At 38.3% G+C, this 17,129-nt stretch overlaps 2 protein-coding genes across 5 annotated transcripts in view; one reads left to right on the plus strand and one right to left on the minus strand.

Moving 5' to 3' along the window:
* The first annotated feature begins 3,308 nt into the window (after positions 1 to 3,308).
* Positions 3,309 to 4,624, plus strand: LOC121394458 (palmitoyltransferase ZDHHC20-like). Its single transcript, XM_041565613.1, has one exon. The coding sequence runs from the start codon at positions 3,650 to 3,652 to the stop codon at positions 4,622 to 4,624; it is 975 nt and encodes a 324-aa protein (XP_041421547.1). The 5' UTR covers positions 3,309 to 3,649.
* A 3,780-nt stretch (positions 4,625 to 8,404) lies between these two features.
* The window catches only part of LOC108718965 (transmembrane protein 108), a 109,480-nt gene continuing 100,755 nt past the window's right edge, over positions 8,405 to 17,129 (minus strand). For all 4 annotated transcript variants that reach the window (XM_041566053.1, XM_041566052.1, XM_041566051.1 and 1 more), the window contains 3 exons: positions 11,683 to 11,837; positions 9,654 to 9,823; positions 8,405 to 8,711 (listed from right to left, as the gene is read on the minus strand). In XM_041566053.1, coding sequence (XP_041421987.1) covers positions 9,701 to 9,823; positions 11,683 to 11,837 — 278 coding nt within the window. In that variant the 3' untranslated portion in view covers positions 8,405 to 8,711; positions 9,654 to 9,700. The remainder of the gene's footprint in view (positions 8,712 to 9,653; positions 9,824 to 11,682; positions 11,838 to 17,129) is intronic.

Genomic DNA, 17,129 nt, shown 5'->3' on the forward strand with positions numbered 1-17,129 from the left:
AATTGACCACTCCTTTAATGTAACGCGTAATTTTCTCCCATAAAGTTGTGATAAGTGGACATACCCACATATAATGAAAAAAATCAAAATTTTGCTCTTTACATTTCAGACAGTAAGAAATCTTCTGAGAATCTTTATTCCCTTGAAATAATTGTCCATAACCCATGTGAATGAATCTAAATTGCTGATCTCTCCAACTCTCAGAAAGTATATTCTTTCTAAAATTCTGAAACGATCTCAAAAGATCTTTGGAAGAAATGCTTATCCCTAGAAACACAGACCATTTTTTACTTGAATTATCAAGTGGATCAAAATCATTAGAAATAGGGTTTAAAAGATGTGATGAGATCCATGAAATATTGTTTAGTTTGAGATCTTCAGTTAATTGCATTACGAAATCATAAAACTGATGATGTTTTAGTTGTGACTTTGTTTTGTTATCAATTAGCTGAAAACCTTGCCTAATTTGCAAATAGCTTAACCTCTCTTTCTCCGAAATACCATATTGTTATTTAATTTTGTTCCAAGGAAGAGGATCTCCTGAAACCGGATCAATAATATGACTAATTTGAAAGATACCAAATCTTCTCCACCTATGAGAAACAATATTTCTTCCCTTTTTAGGAAAACCTCCCAAAAAAAAAGGAGATAGGAAAGGTGAAACATTAAAATTTAAATTATTCTGTTTACACAAAATTTTCCAAGTACTGAATGTATCTCTATATATTGGGTTTCTCTTAATATCAATATTTTGCTCTGACCAACCTCTATGGAGAGAAGAAATAATATGTTCTTTTGAGTCTAAAAATTGTTCCAAATCTAGATTAGTAAATTTCTCTCTACCAGACAACCATTCAACAATATATCTAGTGTTTGCAGCAACATTAAACTTTCTAAAATCTGGAACATTAAGTTGACCTAAACATTTAGGTTTCCTAAGTTTCGATAAAGAAATTTTTGCTTTTTTGTTATGCCAGATAAAATTACTTAGAATTCGATCCATCTTCTGCACATCTGAATGCTTTAACAATAGTGGGAGATTTAAAATAGGAAATGCAATCTTTGGAAAAATTAACATCTTAAATAATGCTATTCTTCCCATTAAATTGAATGGACTATCCATCCATTTTTTACAAAGAGTATTCATTATTTGAATTAATGGGTTATAATTTAATGAATACAACTTAGAGAGATCAGAAGAGATCAGCAACCCTAAGTATTTCAATGTACCAGAAGGAGAATGTGAAGGTCAGCAAGTAATTGTCTTGGAATGGCATTTCCAATGTTCAAAATATCTGTTTTGCTAGAGTTTATAAAGTACCCCGAAAAAGTTTTATAATAATCAAAAAAATTAAAAATGTTCTTAAGTGATAGTGTAGGATTACTCACAATTAAGAGAAGATGAATTCGTACTATCAACCAAATGAACGCTCACATTCCACAAAACGGACAAAATAGCAATTCTGTGAAACAATATTGTCAGACAAATTACTGAACTACAAGAAGCAAGCATAAGCATGACTCAATAACAAGCATGTTTTAATTGGTGACCATTGGTGACCTACAATTGGTGATCCTTCCCACTTTTTCATTGGTTCAGTAAAGTATTGGCCACCACACCCCACACAGAGGATTCAATTGTATGATTTATTTAACCGATGGTAAATAAATGATTAAATAACGATTGACAGCTGTCAGCTCTGCTCTACATGGCTGCATTGCTTCCAATGCATAGGATAATATCTGGCCTGTAGTGATGTGCGGGTCAGAAAAAACTCAACACGCACCGACCCTAACCTGTAAAACCTCAACCCCAACCCGCAAAATGTTGCCATTGTAGGACCTGCAACCAGTAAACAGACTGCAATTAAAACCTACTTGTTGTTGGATAATGAGTATGCTTGCTTCTTATTAGGTCAGTAATTTCACAGTATTGTTCCACATAATTACCTAATGGGTGTTCATGTTGATAGAATCAATTTTGCGCAACAGAATCTTCATTTAATATTACAAGCATCTATTTTGTCATTACAATCTTGATTTTAATACGCTTTACACCATTATATATTTTGTCCAATTTTTTTTTCACATATTTAATTCTGTAAGTAAATTTACACACTGCTGGTTCTCAGGGCTGGAACTAGGGGTAGGCAGAAGAGGCAGCTGCCTAGGGCGCAACGATTGGGGGGCACTGGGCAGCTACCTCCTCTACCTACTCCTAGACCAGACCTGGCACTATTCCCCGCCCAGAAATAGAAACCAGCACCAAGTCCTGCCTGTCCGACTGGGGTCGGTGGTCCGCACCGCTATTTAACCCTTCAGATGCTGAACTGCAGCCAGAGAATGCTGCTTCCGTGTGCACGAAAGTTGTTACTGCGCATGCGCACACGAGCGCTGATGCCACTGACACGCATGCAAGTGCTGATGCTGCGGATGCGCACGCGAGCGACACTGATGTGTACGAGACGGAGATGGGGGGCGAACTAGCTGGCTGGGCTGCCTAGAGCACCCAGCCGGACAGGCCCGCCTCTGCTGTGACCATATAAAGGCACAAGGCTGCAGGCTGAGTTATACAGGGAACACTGATTATCACTCATGTATTATAAAGGATAATGTACCCCCTACTGTAAATGATAAGGAAATATTAGAAGCCACTGTATTGCCGGTGTCATCTGAATTCATTATGCAGCAGGAGAGTGCTGTACTGTTAAGAAGTAGTTCTGAAAAATGGTTCCTTCCATGATCTGACTCCTGCCTGGCACCTTCAATGCAGTATGAAGTGAACAGAGTTTACAGCTCTCCCTGACAATTTCAGCTTGGAGAAAGCTTAGAATAATGCTGCAAATATATAAAACACATAGCCTGAAGAGATAATGTGTTGTGCTCCAACTTTGATGTGTAAAAGGCTCGCACAATAAATCCTTTATTTCAATGTAAAACCATCTGACACTTTTTGTTTGCACATAATCATAGGCTATACAGAATCAAATTCAGGTATGAGACCAGTTATCCAGAAACCGGTCTCCCATAGGCTATACAGAATCAAATTCAGGTATGAGACCAGTTATCCAGAAACCCGTCTCCCATAGACTCCATTTTATCCAACTAATCTAAGAGTAAACTAAGAGTTATACAGGGAACTCTGAGTATCACTCATGTATTATAAGGGATAATGTACCCACTACTGTAAATGATAAGGATATTAGAAGTCACTGAGGGGTTCTGTGACCATATAAGGACACAAGGGACAATGGTTGCTATGGTTACACTCATTGTGATGCTAAACACAAGCGAGATAATGTCTGGTTGCCATGGTTATGCTCTTTGTGATGTCATACACAGAAGAGCCAAACACTGGTTGCTACGGTTACTCTCATTGTGATGTCATACACAGGAGAAAAACACCTGTGGGGAAAAACAGCTGAAGGTCATTACATGGATTGGTAGCGGTGGAGTAAGAAGCTATCTTCAACTCTGTCGCTATTTAGATCTTTCCATTCTTTTTCATAACTGAATTTACTTATAACTTATTTATTTATTGATTATCATTTATTTATAACTTATTTATTTAATATTATTTATCATTTATTTATAACTTATTTATTTTGAATTTATTTATAACTGAATTTGTTACCTGACGAATATTATCATGGAAAAACAAGAGGAAAATTATAAGATTATATATATAGATGAAGAAAAAATGGACAAAGAAGAAAATTATGCATGTAAGAGGAGAAAGAGCAGGGTATTGGTTACACTAATCATCGGGCTCCTTGTTACCTGCTATTACATATTTGTGGTGGAGCTGTGCATATTTACTGTCCCATCACAAGAGCTAAAGGCAACTTTCCTGGTGATGTTCCACATTTTGTTCCTCCTGTGCGTGTGGAGTTATCTTCGGGTTGTTATAACGCCTCCAGCCGTCCCTCCTGAAACATTCCGCCTATCGGAGTCTGACAAGCAGCTGTATCTGAGTGAGGAGAGGCCAGAAGTGCAGGAGCAAATCCTCAGCCGTGCGGCCAAAAACTTGCCTTTATATTACAATATAGATTCAAAAACACCAATTAAGTACTGTAGAAAATGCCAATTCATAAAGCCAGACAGGTGCCATCATTGTACAGCGTGTGACATCTGTATACTGAAAGTGGATCATCATTGCGTATTTCTAAACAACTGCGTGGGATTTTCCAACTACAAGTTCTTCCTCCTGTTCCTGCTCTATGTTCCCCTACTGCTTATATTCACTAGTGCAGTGTCCCTTTATTGCTCCATACTGTTCTGGACTGGTCAAGTGACAAACATGGATTCCAAAGACTCAGTCATTGCGCTGTTCTGCATGAGTACAATGTTCTGTATAATCTTTTGTTATCGGTATATTTATGAACATTACTCACTGGTTTTAATGAATGACACTCTTTTAGAGTTTAATGAAGGCATACATTGTAAGTATAATCCCTATGACTTGGGCTACAGAAAGAACTGGAGACAAGTGTTTGGCAATAAAAAGAGATATTGGTTCATCCCAATCTTCAGCAGTTTAGGAGATGGCTCCTCATTCCCACTGGGTGATGCCAAAGAGGACATAGAGAAAAATGGGGCTATTGACTGCCAAACTTCTAAATGAGTCCCAAAAACAAAAAAAAACATGCAGAAAAGTTCATGGCGCTTGAATTTCATGCAGAATTTTAGTTCCACATTGAAGAGAGAGAAAAGCTGAAACTTATCAAGATGTGTTATGGGGAGTATTTATAAAGAAGTGAAGTTCGTAGGCTTTAACTCATAGCGTCACAGCATCACAAATTTGCAACTTTGCTACATATTCAATGTCTTGTTACAGAAACCCTTTGTAATTGTTATTGAAATAAATATTTATATTTCTCTAATATTGTTGCATCATTGGTCATTTTTGTACCTATAGGGGGCAGCACCTCATAACTAGGGTGAAAAACGACACCAATTACATTTGCACTTACCAAAATAATAGAAACAGATCCAGTGAAAGGTCTAAACTTCATAATGGGATAGCGGCTCATTTAGCCTCTTAGTAATGTACATTTCATTACTCCCTATATCTGTCACTGTACAATAATGCAGCACATGTCTGCATCCAATAGAAAAGCATTTCATTTTGGAAAATATTTGACAAAATATTAGCCGCACCCCAGATAATGCATTTACCAGCCCAAATTATTGACACTTAACTCTTAATTCCCATCAGCAATTCTTCATAAAAATCTGCCCATGTTGGCACTGGCTTTACTACTCCTTTGCACCGCGATATTTGCATTTTGCATACGCAGTGCACCACCGGGGGATTAGGTCATGCTGGGCAGTTTTGAGGATCTTTTTGAGGGGGCCCTACAATGTTTCCCTTCAAACATATGTATAAGATAAACGAATACAATGTAAAAAGGGTATAAAACACACCTTATTTAAAAATATAAGGGTTAGGGATGGGTGAATTTTTTCGCATTGTTTTGCTGTGGAAATGACACCCATAGACTTGTATGGCGTTGCACGTCAAAAAAAATTGTCGCCCATAGACTTTAATGGGTGTCGCCAACATTGAGCCGGAGGCAAATTTTTGGTGTAACGAAACAGGCCAAATTCACCCAAGCCTAATAAGGGTATTAAAAGTAACTGAGGAGTCCCAGAACCATGTAAAGACACAAGGCTGCAAACTGAGTTATACAGGGAACTCCGAGTATCACTCATGTATTATAAGGGTTAATGTACCCCTTACTATAAATTAAAAGGATATTAGAAGTCACTGAGAGGTTCTATGACCATATAAAGGCACAAGGTTGCAGGCTGAGTTATACATGGAACTCTGTGTATCACTCATGTATTATAAGGGATAATGTACCCCCTACTGTAAATGATAAGGATATTAGAAGTCACTGAACGGTTCTGTGACCATATAAAGGCACAAGGCAGCAGGCTGAGTTATACAGGAAACTCTGAGTATCACGCATGTATTATAAGGTTTAATGTACCCCTTACTGTAAATGATAAGGATATTAGAAGTCACTGAGGGGTTGTTCTGTGACCATATAAAGGCACAAGGTTGCAGGCTGATTTATACAGGGAACTCTGAGTATCACTCATGTATTATACTGTAAATGATAAGGATATTAGAAGTCACTGAGCGGTTCTGTAACCATATAAAGGCACAAGGCTGCAGGCTGAGTTATACAGGGAACTCTGAGTATCACTCATGTATTGTATTATAAGGGATAATTAAGCCCTTACTGTAAATGATAAGGATATTAGAAGTCACTGAGGGGTTCTATGACCCAGGGCCGGAACTAGGGGTAGGCAGAAGAGGCAGCTGCCTATGGCGCAACGATTGGGGGGCACTTGGCAGCTACCTCTTCTGCCTACTCCTAGACCAGACCTGGCACTATTCCCGCCCAGAAATAGAAACCAGCACCAAGTCCTGCCTGTCTGACTGGGGCAGGCGGTGCACACCGCTATTTATCCCTTCAGATGCTGAAGTGCAGCCAGAGAATGCTGCTGATGCCACTGACACGCATGCAAGTGCTGATGCTGCGCATGCGTACGCGAGCAACACTGATGTGCGCGAGACGGAGATGGGGGGCGAACTAGCCCGCTGGGCTGCCTAGGGCACCCAGCCAGACAGGCCCGCCTCTGCTGGTTCTGTTACATGGATGCCATATTTGTGAGATAGAATGCTTGTTAAAACTTACAGAATGTAGTTTGCAATATAATGATATCCTTTTGTGCACAAACTTGATTTTGCTTTCATTCCTGCCGAGAAATTTTACTTTTGTATATTTTTACCAGTATATATGGCCACAGTGTATAGGGTACACAATTATGTACTCCGAGAGACATTCATTCTTTCTACTGGGGATATTATTTTATACAGAATGTATTTTTGTAGACAAAATATACTGAGGACAAACAGCACCCCATAGTGGTTTAAATGGCACATGTCTGCTCCTATATTTTCTCCTAACCTCCTCTCCTGAGCTCAGCACAATCAAGCAGGACTTTTTATCAAATTACGTTGTGCCTGTGTAAACCAGCATTCTTCATTGCATGAATTTTAAAGTGCACATTTGCTATCTCCACATGTAAATATCACTATAATGTGTCAGAGTGAAAATGGCTGCTGGGTTAAAGCTGCTATTTGTTTTAGGAAAATGTCGTGGCGTTGGCAAACAAAGTGGATACATGAAGTACAGATTGTGCCATTTGGGTGGGGGAGATGGGCCCAACTTATATACATGGTAGGACATGTAGACTTTACACGTCCTTTAAAGTCATCTCCATGTACAAAATAGATAGGCCTATTTATCTATGAAACACAGAAAGAAATTGGCAACACTTGATCCAACCCACACTATAGTGTTGACCAATTTCTAGAAACACCCTTGTGCTGGCAATTGGTCTAACCTACATTATTGAGTTGACTTGATTCTAGAAATGATAAATAGCCATTATTTGTACACAAGAAGGAGAATTGCCAGTGCAAAAAAATAGTCCTACACTGTCTTGTAGTATTTTAAAGCTGTAGTGCATTCAAAATCATTAGTCCCCTAGCAAACACTTAATAGTAACATGTTGCACTTACACACAAGATTTCTTCCTGCATTCCTCTGAGGTGGTTAGTGTTTGGACTCACTGGGGCTCATTTATAAACACTAGGCAATCAATAAATTGTTTACTTTCATTGTTCATCCTGCAGCTGCCTATAAAAAGCCATGCTTGCTATGGGTTACTGCCCTGGTACGAAATACAGGGCTAGGTTAACTCCTAAGTTAACTCCCTGTTTGTATATTACATAGTAACATAGTAAGTTAGGTTGAAAAAAGACACACGTCCATCAAGTACAACCTTTTAACTTTTTTTAACCTGCCTAAACCCACCTGAAGCCTCTCCAATTTGCCTCAGAGGGGGGAAAACATTCCTTCCTGACTCCAAAATGGCTATTGAACTAGTCCCTGGACAGGCCCGGACTGGCAATCTGTGGGTTCTGGCAAATGCCAGAGGGGCTGCTATAAAGTGCCATAGAAAGTCAGTATTTAGTGGGCTGGTGGGGGCTGTTTGGGCCTCTGTGTGGGCTGATTCAGCCTCTATGTACCTGAAATGCCAGGGCCTATTTTAATTCTCAATCCGGACCGGCTGGACACATTCAATATGTTGATCCTGGCAGTCTGCATCTTTTTTGCATGCACACATCAGTCAGTCCAAATATATATTCTTGCTTATCTGCCTGTACATGATGCTAAGAAGGATAATTCAGATATACTCACAGTCCCCCAAGAATGACCTACTTTAAATACTGTAAATACATTTTTGAGATCAAAACGCTAGTTTTGTAGCCTGTGCAACATACTCCACATGCTCACCAACAAATAAGTGGCTCAAAAACTGATTTTTTTTTTACATATAAATAAGTTTATTTATAAAGCCACAATTTGTCTTGTAAAGTATTACCACAATTGTAAAAAGATGACATTTCTTAGGTAAACAAGCTGAAAAGGTCTGAAGTCATAAGAGGGGTAAAGGGGCTACACAAAGCATATTTATAACATATATGTCGGTGGTTACAGAAATCTGCAAGAAGGATGGATTTTCCAGATGCAGTGAAGTCAGCTCAATTCAGTTCAGCAACCTATTATGTGTCTGGAACCATACTCTTAAAGATGAGCTACCACTTGCTGTAACTTCATTCTAATTCATATTTACCCACACTGATATGGGACTTATCCTCCAAATGCTCGTCGAGGTACAGCGCTGCCAGGGGAATTCTTCTGCTCTCCTTCCCGGTGGGGATGATGCGCACCAGAGGTACAAGTGATATCGGAAGACGGATGTGAGTATGGACTGTTGCACAAACCGGTGTGGGAGGTGATCTGCTACGGTCAGTAATTTTCTTATTCGGTGCAGCAATCGCTGCAGAGCGGTGGGACACATACAACTACATAGTAATTGTTATACCACCATACCATTGGAATCCATATGTCCACCGGATGTATTTAGGGGATATCCCCTTCTCTAGAGCCCACGTCTAAGTTACTCAGAACTTTACTATTTTGGGCACCAATGTGTTAACCCCACACCGGTTCCGCCTCACATGCCGCTCTACACTTGTTATCCACAACTTGAACTGGACTAATCTCCTTTTCTCCATCGAACTAAGCACTTTATTGGTGTTTCATTTCATCTGTGGTGATGATCTATTGCTCTCCTCAGCTTATGCAAGTTTAACCACGGTCCTCGTATGGATGGGCGCTTTTGACTAGAAGCTGGTTACAATTGATACTCAGTGGAGGCTCGGATTCAAAGCGTGCACGCAGCCTCTCATACTACATTGGACTGTTTACCAATACATATTTAGGAGAAATGGGAACCCCACCCCCCAAGCAGCGCTGCTTATTTTAAATGGTTTTAGTAATTTTGGCATGGTGTTAATAAATATTGCTTTTTAATTTAAATTGCATGGTCCTGGCTATCTAATATTGTTTAATCGCATTTGGAGGATAAGTCCCATATCAGTGTGGGTAAATATGTCAATATAAATTAAATGTGGACACCTCCTTTATGCGGGCCGTTATTTGGCCATTACCAATTGTAGGTACCTTGCTTGGGCTATATGGATATTTGTTTTTCATTCTAATTCAGTTATGTATAAAAGCAAATAATAAAGTTCTTCCTGGCACAATCACGTTCATATTTCAGAGACTTGCTCCTGTGCAGTGAAAAGTGTTTCCTGACAGAACGGGTTGACAAGAACCATTCCACTATTTCGGTAATCTCCATTGGCTGGTGAGCGTGGTTCTGAAAGGTGGTCCTGGGGAAAAGATTCCAAACATTAAACAGTATTAAGAATGTGAATATTATACCAATCAGGCATTCAAGGACCAGGGAAGGTAGAATCACGGGGGGTGGCAAATAGTAAGACACCTGCCAATGATTTTCATAGCTTACTTTTTGGTGCCCCATCATCCTCTATGCTTGTAGTACAGCAATTGGTGAATAATTTATGTACCATGAATGTGTTCACCTAAGAAGGCATAGAGGATGCTGGGGAACTGGAAGAATATGATGGTATGGCACTAAGAAGTACTCAGTAATCAGGTGGATGCATTTTTGAATCTGGTTGGTGTCCAAAATAAGTGACTTGAATCACTGGGAGCGTGGCACTCCCAGTGATTCTACCTTATCCTAAAATGACATATGCATGTATATAACAATAGGCAATGTGAATAAATGTGTATTGTGTTTTTGTTTTTAAAATGATACAAGGTGGAAATACTTTGCTGAGCTTTCCCTAGAGTTTTACTTTTTTCCTCCATGTAATTGACAGCAAAGGGGAGTTCAACAAAGTGCTAGTGTAGCCTGCTCTCCTATCTAAAGGAAAGAAACTTACTGTGATTGTGATTTTCAAGACTGAAGGAAACAACATTGAAATAATTTATATAGCGTAAGTCAAGTATTTTGCACAAAAAACAATAGAAATTAATTTAGAATTATTTCTTAAAAGGTAAGTAAACCTTTAAAATAAGAAAATGTAATATAGATGAGGGTGCTATATAAGCACTTTTGCTATGTAAATTTATTATTTATTTTTTTAAAATTGCAAGATATTAAGGGATACATGTGCTGTTAATTTTGTTCCAACAGTGCTAACTGCTGGTCAGTTTCCTACCAGTCTGACCAGTCAAGGAAGTTGTCAGGAGAAAGAAAGAGGCTGCTCTGATGTTCTTCTGCTTAGGAAAGAGTTTTTTCTAAGCAGAAAAACATCAGAGCTGCCTCTTTCTTTCTCCTGACAACTTCCTTGACTACTTGGTGGTCAGACTGGTAGGAAACTGACCAGCAGGTGGCGCTGTTGGAACAAAATTAATTCATATTAACAACACATGTATCCCTTAATATCTTGGAATTTAAAAAAAAAAAATAATGAATGTACAATGTAAAAGTGCTTAGAATAGCACACTCATCAATTTAACATTTACTTATTTTTAAGGTTTACTTATCCTTTAAGGTGAAAGGTTTGAATATATTTAATACATTATTAGAAGCTTATTGGAAATTATAAAACATCATTTCCACATCACAGGTCAGACTTACTGGTTTATATGTTACCTGGGACTAAAATGTGCTATTAGACTTGGACAAAGAAATCTGAGTGGCCTTGACACACCAGGAGGCCAATTTATCAAAGGTAGAATTTGATTTCATGAGAATTTGTTTAAATTCAAATATACTCACAATTCGAGTGGGAGGTTATTTAAGAGAAAATTCAAATGGCTAATATTCAATCAAATGGTTCCAACCCAAAAATTTGATTCTTATTCGACTTGTACAAATGGATTTTTTCTCCTGAAAAAAACTTTATTGTCAAGAAGGCTATATTGATGTCTTCAAATGACTCAGCGAACTGGGCAGGTTTTAAGTGGTGGATATTCGAATTAGGACTGTTTCCATGGTCGAGGTATGATAAATCTCACATTCAAATTTACATTGGAATAGGGGAATTAAAATTCAAATGTGTGAATTTTTAAACTCGAAAATTCGAATTGAATATTCGACCCTTGATAAATCTGCCCCCAAGTATTAAACATTCCAAATGAGGCCCAGTAATAGCTATGAAGTCCTCTTATGAGGATTTGAATGTTGGATCTTTATTCATTAGTCTGGCTACATTACCTCTGAGATTTCCAGCGACTGAATCTCTCGAGGTAAAGCCACGGCATGCTTGTTGAAGTAGTCCATGGTTATTGCATTGTTCCAGTAGCTTAGGTTATTCTCTGGGTTAGAGGCCTTCTTCTTCAGTCTCATACAGCACACAGTTAGTAACACAGCTGTCGAGACAAGAACAAGAGTCAAATGATTAGCAGCTTTGAAGTGGCCAGACATATTCTGCCAGATAAGTACAGGTATCTGAGAAATGCGTCACTTCATTCAAACTCCTGACAGTCAGGAAAGTGTTGAGAAATGAGGGAAATATAGAACTCCTGAGAATTATTCTGTATTTCCCAGTTCAACATGTGACAAATCTGCCCCTTAATTACATTGCTATTCTTCGGCATTTACACCTTGCAACTGTAGTACAGGTATGGGATGTGTTTAGGGATTCACCGAATCCACGATTCAATGTGGAATTCAGCCAAGCTCAATTCAGCTGAATCCAAGTGCCTGACTGAACTGAATCCGAAAAATCACATGAATTTGATCACACAAACAAGAAAGTCAGAATTTTCTGTTCCCTTTCCCTCTTTTTCCTCTAATTTACATATGCAAATTAGGTTTTGGATTCAGTTTGGTATTCGGCCAAATCTTTCACAAGGGGTTCAGGATTCAGCAGAATACTAAAATAGTGGATTTGGTGCATCCCTAGATCTGTTACCTGGAAACCCAAAAAGTTCTGGATTATGGGAAGGCCATCTCCCATAGACTCCATTTTTTTAAAATTTTTCGAAATGATTTTCTTTTTCCTCTGTAATAATAAAACAGTGCCCAACTAAGATATACCTAATGCTTATTAAAGGCAAAACAATCATTTTCAGTTTATTTAATGTTTAAATTGTTTGTTTTTTTAGCAGACTTTAGGCATGCCAGATAACCATTCCCATACCTGTACTGTGTTTTTCAATAAAATAAATCTTTTAGAGGCTAATTTTCATTTCATTGTATTTAAGTGATTAGTTTACTTCATTATATTATCTCATATTTATAAAGGGAACTAACTAGTACTATAAAGTATCTCCTGTGATGATGCTCACCCTTTTGAAGCATGATTTACATTAGAGATAAATTAGTATGTATACCTTGTAGATAAGACAGATGTTCTACCATAGTTGCTTATACCATTGCTTGGTTTAGCTGATAATGCAAATTCTATTGTAGAACAATTCTTAAATATAGAAATTCTAAAAAAAAAGTAGTGAATTTGGGTTTTTAAAAACAGGTTTACCAAATATAAAATTTGGAAACAACTCCTTACTGACTGGGCTTTACATGTCATTTAAGCATGGCACTGTGGATACTGAGATTTGTTTAGTTTCAGTACTTTGTGTACTCAGTTACCAGTGGTTGTAAATCTCTGAAATTATTAGAAACACACTATACTTGTAATGTAAACGTAATAACCACTAGATGGCAGCATGTGTTACTAAATAAAGTTAGGCCTCAACAGCACAGTCTTGTATTATACAGTGGAAGGCTATACATCTTAGTTGTATTGACAATATTATTACAACGATCAGAACAAATGTACAAAAATGGCAAATGTTCTTGGCATGTGTACAATCTACAGAGCCAAATGATATTAAGAAGTCAGCTTTAGGACTGTGGCAAATTTGGTATCAGGGTTTTACATGTTATTATGACTTTTAACAAACATCACATAAGATGTACTAGCCAGATATAATGTAGCGTCACATGTATTACATGAGAATTATAGCTCCATGATTGATATGATTTTATACACACTACTATTTTGTCCAAATTAATTAAAGCCAATGGGTGTCCAAATAATTTTGACAGACAAAAATGGCGTGCCAATTTAGATTTTTTTTTTATGCAACAAATTTTTTTCCCACAATTTTCCAAAAACATTCGCCGGCAGCAAAGCGTGGAAATTCACAGCGAATCCATGCCTGCCAAATGTATTCGTCCATTACTAATCACAATGTCATTAACACAGTAAATATTGTATTTCAATGTAAAATTGACTCCTATGCTTTTATCCTTTGTGTACTTGAAGAATAAGTTGCTTTGACACATTTCCCTGATTTTAAATTTTCTTGAATTTTTAAATTTATTTTTCCTGGTTCCCCAAAAAATGTAAAATGGGGGTTCTACTGTATTTTTAGCAAGATATGTGTATGTGATTAGTCTATGATTACCTGCTCCAATAGGTCCTAATGTCTTTGTAATGAATAGAACATGTACAATACATCAATGTGTATAATAACATTGTAGGGGATATATTTTTCAGGTGTGTGCACCTCCCCATTGAATCCCGCTTCCTAGTTCTAAGCAACTTTTAAATTGGTCTTCTTTATTTAATTTTTATAGGTTTATAACTATTTGCCCATTCTTTCTTCTTCTTGTCAACTTTCAAATGGGGGTCACTGACCCCATCTAAAAAACAAATGATTTGTAATGCTACAAATGTATAGTTATTGCTCCTTTATTACTTGTCTTTCTATTCAGGCCCTCTCCAATTCATATTCTTATTCTAATCATTGCTTAGTTGTTAGGGTAATTTGGACCCAAGCAACAAGATTGCTGAAATGGCAAACCTTAGAACTGCTGAATAAAAAGCTAAATAACTAAAAAAACACAAATAATAAAAACCAATTGCAACTATTCTCAGAATATCACTCTCTACGAGTCTACGTCGTCATACCTAATGTTAATTCAAAGGTGAACAACACCTTCAACCACTTATAATACAGCAGAGTATACTGGGAGTTCTGGAGACTGCTATAGAAGGTCAATGTCCACTTAAAACTCAGCTAGGGTAAAATTGGATTAGATTCTAAATTCTAACTATTGCAAAGGTGAGCAAGGTAGCTGTTTCACACTATAGCATAATAATAATAATGATAAAAGCTACAATGATAAGCTCCAAAGATGGCAGAAAAAGTCAGTAGAAGGGACCTGTTATTTAAAATGCACTGGGTGAGGGGCACATACCTTTTCTGCCACCTAACCCCTAGTGTGGTCCCCTGTCACTCTCCTCACTTGTGCTGTTCTGTTCTGGATTCACGGTGCACACAAACAAACCAAACAAGCCATACATGTTAGGTCACATGAGCCAATTAACAGACAGAGTTCTGTCTTTTTCTTCCACACTTCTTCTTGTTATAGTTAGAGCTGTAGTATTTCTGGTCAGGTGATCTCTGAGGCAGCACACAGACCATCACAAAATGGTGGCTCAAGACAAGAGATGTAAAAGGATAATATTTACTGCTATATATATTCCAGTTTGGTAAGATTCTTTAATATGTCACTTAATATGATATAAACTATCTGTTGCTTATATATTTATTTTGGGGCTAAAGTTTTCCTTTAAAAGAGGGTATACGGAGTCTGCATACTTAGGCACTGTATTGACCTAGCATGTTTCAACCCAAAATCAGCTCCATGGGGCAAATTTAGTAAAGGGCGAAGTGGTTAACGCCAGCGAAACTTCCCCAGCATGACGTCATTTTGCTACTTTGCCGATTTACTAACGATGGTGGTGTAAATTCGCTAGCAAAGTGGACCAACTCTAGCGCTACTTCGCACCCTTACACCATGCGAAGTTGCGCTCTGGTGAAGGGACCTAACTACGCTAATTCACTAAGTTGCGGATTTTCGTGAATGTTACCTCTTGCGCAAGACTTTACTTTGCCACCTCAGACCAAGCGAAGTGCAATCGAGTAGATAGAACTTGCTTCAAAAAATTTTTACATTTTTAATTTTAATATTTTTTTAAAATAATAGTATACATACCACCCAAAAGTTTGTACAAAGCAGAAAAAAAAAGCAACAAAGAGCGGATATATTTGCTACAAATGAGAATAGTCCCAATAAGGCATTTGTGCCAAAACGTTGGGGCTATTCTCATTTGTGGCAAGTATATCCGCTCTTTGTTGCTTCTTTTTTCTGCTTTGTACAAACTTTTGGGTGGTATGTATACTATTACTTTGTATACCTTTGCTGTATAAACTAAACTTTTGTTAACACAATTGTATTTTGCCAAATTGTTTTAAACAGTAAAAGATTTTTTTGATACCACCTGAGTTATATTTGTAATATTCTTTTGAGAGTGCATAACCTAATGTATGGTATATTGATTGTATGGTCGCTCTGTGTAGGGGTGACCTTGTTTTTTTGCACCTCTAGTGCATATTTTTGCCAAATATGTGGCAATGGTGTGCCCTCCGTTCATCCACGTTTCTATATTTTATGAAGGTTTCCCAGGCTTGTGTAGTGTAATGTATTTGCTACTACATATACGTCCATTGTACTTTAACTTGCAAATAAGACATCGCTAACGTAACTTCGAACCACTGATCGTAACATCGCTAGCGCAACTTCGCAAACGATCGATTACTTGTGCGCAACTTCAGATCTTCGTGAATATGCGCAACCCTGGTGAATCTGCACCTGGCGAAGTTCGGCGAAGCAACTTCGGAGGTAAGTAAATTTGCCCCATGAGTCTGGACACAGGCTGATGCTTCACCTATGCAGACCGAGAAACAGCCCCTCTACAAACCAAGAAACAGCCTTTCCACTATGTGACTTTAGCCAAAGGTTTGTGTCCACAGCCATCAGAATGTCACGATCACCGCCCCGGAGCAGTCCCAGGAGCACCGGGCGGCGCGTCCTCCTCCGCCGGCGTCGCTCCCAAAATGGCGGCGCCCATGGCCGCCACGTGGGTAGCGGCGCTGGCGCAATGACGACAGCGCGGCGCAGGAATGCCAGCGCATTGCAAAACCGCCAGCGTCAGTGACGTCACTATGGCGCCAAAATTTGAGTATATAAGGGCGCCCAGGACACCAGAATGGTGCCCAAGAATAGGATTTGTCTGCCAAGATCCTGGGTTCCTGTTTCCTGATTCCTGCTCCTGCCTTGGTTTTGACCCTCTGCCTGAACTCTTGTTATTTGATCCTGATCTGCCTGCCACTGAACTCTTGCCTGGACTCTGATCCGCTTGCTTAACCCTTTGGATACCGCGACCTTGCTCCCTCAAGAGGGCTTCCTCCTTGATCCTGACTACCTCCCTGGTGGTAACTTCCGGCTCCCTGACACAGAATGAGTAACGAGAAGGGGGACTTAAACTGCAGCTAATCCTTTTTTCTTTTTTTCAAAATAAAAACAGTGCTAATTTTTTAATAAAAGTATATTGAAGTTAGTTTTTTTTTTAAGTATAAAACCTGAATATAGGCTTTTATATTTTGCCTTTAAATTCCTTTTAAGAATACAAGGGAATCATGAAAAATCTAAAGACACTGCTGTAAAAATGTTTAGTTATATAAAGTCAATCCAGAAATCAACATGGTCAATTATGTTTTATGGGCATATTGAAACTTTAGATAATAGCTTTACTAAATTAATGACAGGTGTTTTACAACCAAAATGTCTCATCATGATGCACA

This window comes from Xenopus laevis, chromosome 6L (assembly GCF_017654675.1).
Source record: "Xenopus laevis strain J_2021 chromosome 6L, Xenopus_laevis_v10.1, whole genome shotgun sequence".
NCBI classification, from domain to species: domain Eukaryota; kingdom Metazoa; phylum Chordata; class Amphibia; order Anura; family Pipidae; genus Xenopus; species Xenopus laevis.